This window comes from Suncus etruscus, chromosome 1 (assembly GCF_024139225.1).
Source record: "Suncus etruscus isolate mSunEtr1 chromosome 1, mSunEtr1.pri.cur, whole genome shotgun sequence".
In the NCBI taxonomy this organism is placed as follows: Eukaryota; Metazoa; Chordata; class Mammalia; order Eulipotyphla; family Soricidae; genus Suncus; species Suncus etruscus.
In genome coordinates this window covers 188,692,383-188,699,528 of record NC_064848.1, presented here as the reverse complement: position 1 = coordinate 188,699,528, position 7,146 = coordinate 188,692,383, and the positions used below count along the sequence as shown (strand labels likewise).

Sequence of the window (7,146 nt, the reverse complement as noted above, 5' to 3'; positions counted from 1 at the left end):
TCTCATGCAAATTTATTGAAGACAAATCCAGCCTGGATTTCTGCTGCTTGTTTCCTCCCAAGAAAGGAGACCCCTATTAGTCCCAGAGTTAGCACATTGCCCAATTGGGGTGAGGGCATCCCAAATATATAGGGCACAAGTTAATGAAAAGAAACCAGCTCACAAACATGCTAGTATTTTAGGGGGTAGTGAGGCTTTATCTCTCCCCAAGTTGTACAGGTAAACAAGGAGAAAGGATAAAAATAGGAGTTGCCCTAGAATCAGCTTCATTAGACTTAACACTTCGAGAACTAGAATTTCTCTTCAAAGGCCTTTCAAAGCGGCATGGAACCATGAATCCTTGAGCCTTCTACACTTCTGCTCCTGTTACATAATCCCCTGGAAGATGTGACCCTTAATGATGGCCAGGCCTAGAATGAGACCACCCAGTCCCCAGAGAGCACATTGGGGGCAGGATTATTGCTATTGATGTTTGGGTAGAAATAAGAACCTCTGATCCACACCAATAGCCAAAAAGATACCACCAAGCCAAGAGGAACCTTAGGTTCATTAACATATCTAATAAGGTGGGGAATGCTGAACTCAGGGGCTGAGTAACAGATGACAGCATAGCACTAAGCAGAGATTCAAGGTGGTGAGGTCAAAACCCCAAGCCAACACCCAAAGGAATGGGGTATAAAAGGACAAGAGGGAAAGAGGGACGTCAGATTCAGTCACTTGACTTTCACAGCTGCTCAGAACCACCCTCCACCCTCAATACAATATCATGACTTCTTCCTGCATTGGCTCTATCCCCTACCTGGGCAGCACCAAGATTCCTGGAGCCAGATGTTTCTGCATTCCCCCCATAGACCTTCTGGAGCAGCCCGGGCCTGCAGTTTCCCCCATGTGCCTGTCAACCACAATGGCACATGCCAACAGAATTCGTGTGGGTTCTACCCCCCTGGGCCGACCCAGCTGCTGTGTGCCTGTCAGCTGCAACACAGCCTGCCCCCTGCCAGGGACCTGCAACATCCCTGGCAACATTGGCAGCTGTGGGCCCTATGGTGAAGGCGTCTTGAATGGCCATGAGAAGGTGACCATGCAGTTCCTGAATGACCGCCTGGCCAACTATCTGGAGAAGGTGCGGCAGCTGGAGCAGGAGAATGCAGAGCTGGAGACCAAGATCCGGGAGTGGAGCAAGTGCCACGAGTCCACGATATGTCCTGACTATCAGGGCTACTTCCGCACTGTGGAGGAGCTCCAGCAGAAAGTGAGCATTAGGATTGCTTGGAGAAGGGGATGCTGGGTTGGAGGAAGCAGAGGGTTTGGGTCTTTAAAAGTCAATGAGCGAGTTTTGGGATTTAGAGTCTCTTGAGTGGCATTAGGTATGGTACACAAGTATTCTGTTTCCCCAGATTCTGTGTGGCAAGGCTGAGAACACCAGGCTGATTATTCAAATTGACAATGCCAAGCTGGCGGCTGATGACTTCAGAGTCAAGTGAGTAAACTTGAACGGGGGATTAGTGGGACATTATTCAGATTGATTTCCCAGGACCCATCCTGATACAAACTCAAAGCAGGTATTCAGATACTACTGCGAATTAGAAATAAATGAATCAATGAGCACATGTTCATCTTTTTCCTCTCCAAACCATAACTTAATAGTATGTAACCAATGGTCATTGTAAGAACAGAAAGAGGACAGGCATTGAAATAAAAAAAGGTGATGATGATTTCAGTGCTTTACTACATTCTCTCTAAATTGATAAGAGTTTAGGGTTCAAACTAGAAGAAGCACAATGAAATAATTACAAGAATACATTTTTATTACATGGGTCATTGATAAGCTTAGTGACCCATGACCAAATCCTTCAGTGGGAACATTAGTCATTATAGCTTTTTGGTATCGAGAGTTGTGTTCATAGGAAAATACGAAGACAATGTGTAATGATCAGTACAAAAGATCACATATATATTGTAGGTCCAGTGGGCTTACTTTTACATTTCTATTGGTTCTGTTTCTTTTTATTCTACTTTATGGTATAAAACAGACTGTCTTCAAAGTCTAAGCACTTAGATAGAGCCCATGTATTTACCATTCAGCAAACTAATCTTTGACAACTCACTCATTGGTTCTGAAGCTCATTTTTCCATCTAGTTTAAGGACTCCTATTCCGGAGTCCTTAGCTATAGGTTCAACGTGGTGATATTGACCACTTGAACCAGGGATGGTGAGGTGGATGAAGGAGATTTGAGAACAGGACTGGCCATGGCAGTGATGACCTTACTCTCCCCTCCCCCTCCCACCATGAAGGCTTGAGAATGAGCATGCGCTGCGCCAGGTGGTGGAGGCAGATATGTGCGGCATGCACAAGCTGATGGATGACTTGAGCCTGGCCAAGGCCGACATGGAGGCCCAGCAGGAGTCCCTGAAGGAGGAGCAGCTCAGCCTCAAGCAGAACCATGAGCAGGTGGGGGTCCCTCATAGGGACTCATGGGGAAGGATGAACCTTCCCACCTGAACTCACTTGGTATTGGGATGTGATGGTGATCTGTTTCTGGGCTTTGGGCTGAATCTGTGCAGTGTGACAGAGGGGGCGATTCTTGCCCCCTAGGGTTGCTGTGTGACTTTGGGAAGGTTCATTGAGGGTTTTTTCCATGACCCTGAGCCAGACCCTACTCACCAGGGGTGTGTGTGTGTGTGTGTGTGTGTGTGCTGAGTCTAGAGGCTGTTGGTTGCTGAGAGGTTCTGGGACCACCAGCTCTGTCCAAAGCCCTTTGTCACTAGGATACGTGTCTCTTTGCCTGTGCAGGAAGTGAGAATCCTGAAGTCTCAGCTAGGGGACAAGCTGCGAATTGAGCTGGACACGGAGCCCACTGTGGACCTGGCCAGGGTGCTGGAACAGATGCGGTGCCAGTACGAGACCATGGTGGAGACCAATCGCCAGGATGTGGAGCAGTGGTTCCAGGCTCAGGTGAGATGGGCACTGCAGGGGAGACAGGTCCCCTAATTTTGTGAGTAGGGACTGATGTTATACATATGCTCTATGCTGCAGTCCGAAGGCTTCAGCTTGCAGACCTCGTCGTGCTCTGAGGAGCTGCAATGTTGTCAGTCAGAGATCCTGGAGCTGCGTTGCACAGTGAATGCCTTGGAGGTGGAGCGCCAAGCCCAGCACAACCTGGTAGGGGTGCCTCTACATTTCCTCTTGCAAGGTTTATAGTCTATGGCCCCTATTGTTCTGTCACTTAGAAAGTCATGAGATCTGGGTTTCAGATCTGATGTTCATTAGACAGGATCCTGAGCATTCTGCCTTGGTGGCAGATTTGCCTTTCTCCCCATAAGAATCTTCTTTAATGTCAAGTTCACTTTCTTTAGAATAACATGCAGGAGTTCTGGCTTTTGGTATTGTAGGTTTCACATGCATCTCCTTTATATAACTATGAAATGGTAGTACAGGGTTGAACTGGACAATCCTTTAGTAGTTAGCTATTTTGGGCAAGCATCAAGGGGACACCTATAAAGATTCTTCTAGAGCTTAGGGAAGTAATGATCTATGACTGAGCCTTATGCCTGGCAAGTTTTATCAAGATGTCCAATTATCCTATTTTTGGGGACAGCCAGGTATCTGACCCACTCTTTCCCATTGCAGAAAGACTGTCTGCAGAACTCTCTGTGTGAGGCTGAAGCCCGCTTTGGCACTGAGCTGGCCCAGATGCAGACCTTGATCAGCACCGTGGAGGAGCAATTGGCTGAGATCCGCAGTGACCTGGAACGGCAGAACCAGGAGTACCAGGTGCTGCTGGATGTTAAGGCACGTCTGGAGTCAGAAATCGCCACATATCGAAACCTCCTGGAGAGGGAGGACTGCAAGTAAGTGTGATGGGAGTCATTTCTTTGAAAACCCTTAGAGGACTGTCCAGGGGTTAAGGAGAGGCAGTGTCTGGACAGAAAGTTTATATGCATGGGGCTGGAGTAGTGGTGCAAACAATAGGGCATTTGCCTTGCATGTGCTGACCTAGGACGGATCATGGTTCAATCCCCCAGAATCCCATATGGTCCCCAAGCCAGGAGCTATTTCTGAGCACATAGCTAGGAGTAACCCCTGAGCGTCACTGGGTGTGGCCCTCCCCAAATCCTCCCACCCCCAAAAAAGAAAGTTCATGCGCAGAACTAGCCTCTGATGCATGCTGTTCACAAGTCATGGTCCTAAGCATGGGTGAAGCCTGCACTAGAGAAAACAGTACCCAGACTGGGACTTAGGTAGGGACCAGTCAAGCTCTGACATTTGCCCCTTTGTTCTGATTCTCTCCATCCATTGTGCAGATCGAATCTAACTCTTCCTTTACTCTTTCTCTGCAGGCTACCTTGCAATCCCTGCGCTACTCCCATGTCCTGTATTCTTTGTCCAAATGGACCCTCTGCCTGAAGGACTCTACCAGCGGCTGGTGCCTCTACAGACTCCTGTAGGAGGCCTATCTGGGGCACTATCCTAGGATGATGGTCCCTCTCTTGCAGTGTCTTCTTTCTGAAAAGTCCCAACCCATTGGAAGCATTTTCAAGGAATAAAGGGCACAGATAATTTAAGCTGTGGATCCTGTGTAATCCTTAGCTAAACTGTTAAGATTTCACACTTTTGTAATTGTCTTTCACTGAAACTTTCATTTCTTCCTAGGGTCCCCTTGGGGACATTGGGTCTATACTATAAATGCCTCAGAAGTTCTAAAGTGTAACGTGTTCTTGCAGTTCATACTCAATAAACTTGCTTCCTATACCCCAACCCTCTCCCTGGTGTTTGCAGTTTATATGGTGTGAGAAGAGCTGAAGTTCCCACAAACTATCTGGCATTAAAGGCTCTAGCATGCTGCTTCAGGGATCTCTGGGGTTTTAGCTTCTGGCTGACATTGGAGGTGTGTGTCTCCTCTGCTAGTAGAGAATGTGGACCCACTTCAGAAAAGCCTGCTTGATGTTAAATTAGCATTCATCCTTCAGAGCAGCTCAGAGCTAATCTGTCCCTACCATTCTTTTAGCCCCTTTGGCCTATTCGGTTCAAGAGCAAAAACCAAACTCTGAGTTTTAATCTAGTCAGAAGGAGATTGTTTAGAACTTCCTGCATCAGACTACGAGGCTTTCTCTCTGATTCACACTGACCTCTTTCACAGAAGGAAGCAAGAATTCCTGCTTGTTCCTGCAGGTGCAGAGATGTGATTGGGTTCCAGATCTCAGATGTATTTTCCCCCAGAGGAATGTAGACAAGCATACTCATCTCCCCTGCAGTTGAGGCAGTAGCATGGACACTCTAAATGCCTGACTGCTCCTCAGACGTGGCTCTGACAGGCTGTGGGGGTCCATTACTAGGCACAGAGGAAGAACAGAGTGGAGCAGTGCCAGGGAGGCCAGACTCCCTTCCTGCTCTGCTGCTTAGCTTTGCTCTGGCACATGCTGCAAAATAAAACCTCTGATTTAGCCTGTCCCCACACTTTGATCCAAAGGATCAACTCTTCTCCAGATGGCACAGAAAGAAGAACAGATCAAGTGTTCTGAGTTAGGCAGAGTTGGATTCAAATCCCACCTCTAGGACACTATCTGAACCAGAGCCCATGTCACTACATACCCTATTTCTCTGTGGACAATCAGACTTGCAGCTTGCTCTCAGTGCTGTGGAGGGTTAATCTAGAGACCTTTGCTGGCAGATAAATGGAAGATACTCAATAGAGACTGGGTTAGGAGGCTTCTTGGAAACTAGCAGGGACATTATTTTTCTTCTTGAGAAAAAAGGAGCTAAATAGACAGGAGAGGATGCTATTAGTAGCAACCTTGGGGAACACAACTTCTCATGGGTGGCCTGGAAATTCTGACCTCAGTCCTTGTGAATGACAAGAAATAATGAGACCCTTCAAAACTGTGACTAGAGTTCAGATTTTCATTCCATAACCAAATTGAAAATTAATTTTTTGGGGCTTAAGGGGACAAGAATGCTTAGAGGATTCTTGTCTACTTCCTTCCAACAAGTAACTCTTAAGAAACTTGGATTTTATGTGACAGGGCTGTGGGAGTCTGACCTATACCTTTGCATGTCTGGGTTCCACCCAGAAAAAACTTTAGTGAGAAGGGACTGCAGGTGGCTGGCCAGCTTGGCCCATGTACCCCAATATTGTAGTTTTAGTCACATTGATTATAATAGTTGGAGGACTCAGGGTTTCCAAAAGCGATAACCCAGTACTGCTCTTACTCCAGGTATGTCTTTATCTGCAAACTAAGGTCTTCTGTGTCTCCCCATACACCCATCCCTGTGACTTCCCTACACCAATTCCCTGAAGATGGGGGCCAAGATGGGCCCTGGACATGATACCTGGGTTTGCTTTGGCTACAATCATTTGTTGTTATCTTCCTTTCCCTGGAACTTTTACTTTCTTGTCTTGGGACCAGATCCAATGCTGAGCTACCTAAATGCCAAACCCATCAACTTTTAGCCCTGAGTGGCCAATCTGCTTATTTGGAAGGTTTCATTTCACTCGCTTGTTTATACTACCACAGGATTCCAACACATGATCTGCTTATCACTTCTAAATGCTTTTCCTTCACACCTCAGTCAAGTGAGATCATCTGGCTGGACTGCTGGCAGGATCTAAGGGAATACTTGAAGTGGTTCAACTTCTGCTTCCTCCACTGCCTATAGTAGGTAGTGGAGTAAAGCTAAGGTGGAACAATTGGGCTTTCTCGAAGCCTTTCAAACATTCAGATTATTTTTGGGATGGTCCCTGATATGCAATACCCAGTGCCCCTTTCTCCACCCGTCATCAGCTAAGAGCAAAAATAAAAAATTTCCTCCTGACCATCACTTCCTATAATCATCACAAGTTCTTCTTGCAGAACCATGTTTTGAGTCTTTAATGAAATAATTCCTATCTCTCAAAATTTTTCTCAATGGTATTGCTTCATCAAATAAATATAGGAAAAAATAACCCCCATCTCACTGAACACTGTTTCATCTTACAAAGAAACACAATACTCATCACAATGAAGAACTCTCACTTGGAGTGAAGGGTGAGCTAGTTTGAAGGACATGTCCTCTCACCATGAAGTGTCTCTGCCAATGCCAATTGTTTGGAGAATGTGCACGTCATCTTCCCAAGAGCATGGTGAGGCTTTCCTAGTAAGAGCAT

General features: G+C 46.5%; 1 protein-coding gene across 1 annotated transcript; it reads left to right on the top strand.

The window, feature by feature from the left end:
* Window positions 1-766: 766 nt before the first annotated feature.
* On the top strand, window positions 767-4,409 carry LOC126018274 (keratin, type I cuticular Ha8-like). The gene is made up of 7 exons (XM_049780422.1): window positions 767-1,252; window positions 1,398-1,480; window positions 2,297-2,453; window positions 2,796-2,957; window positions 3,039-3,164; window positions 3,633-3,853; window positions 4,343-4,409. Exons 1-7 carry the CDS (start codon window positions 767-769, stop codon window positions 4,407-4,409), a joined length of 1,302 nt encoding a protein of 433 aa, XP_049636379.1.
* Window positions 4,410-7,146: the final 2,737 nt, after the last annotated feature.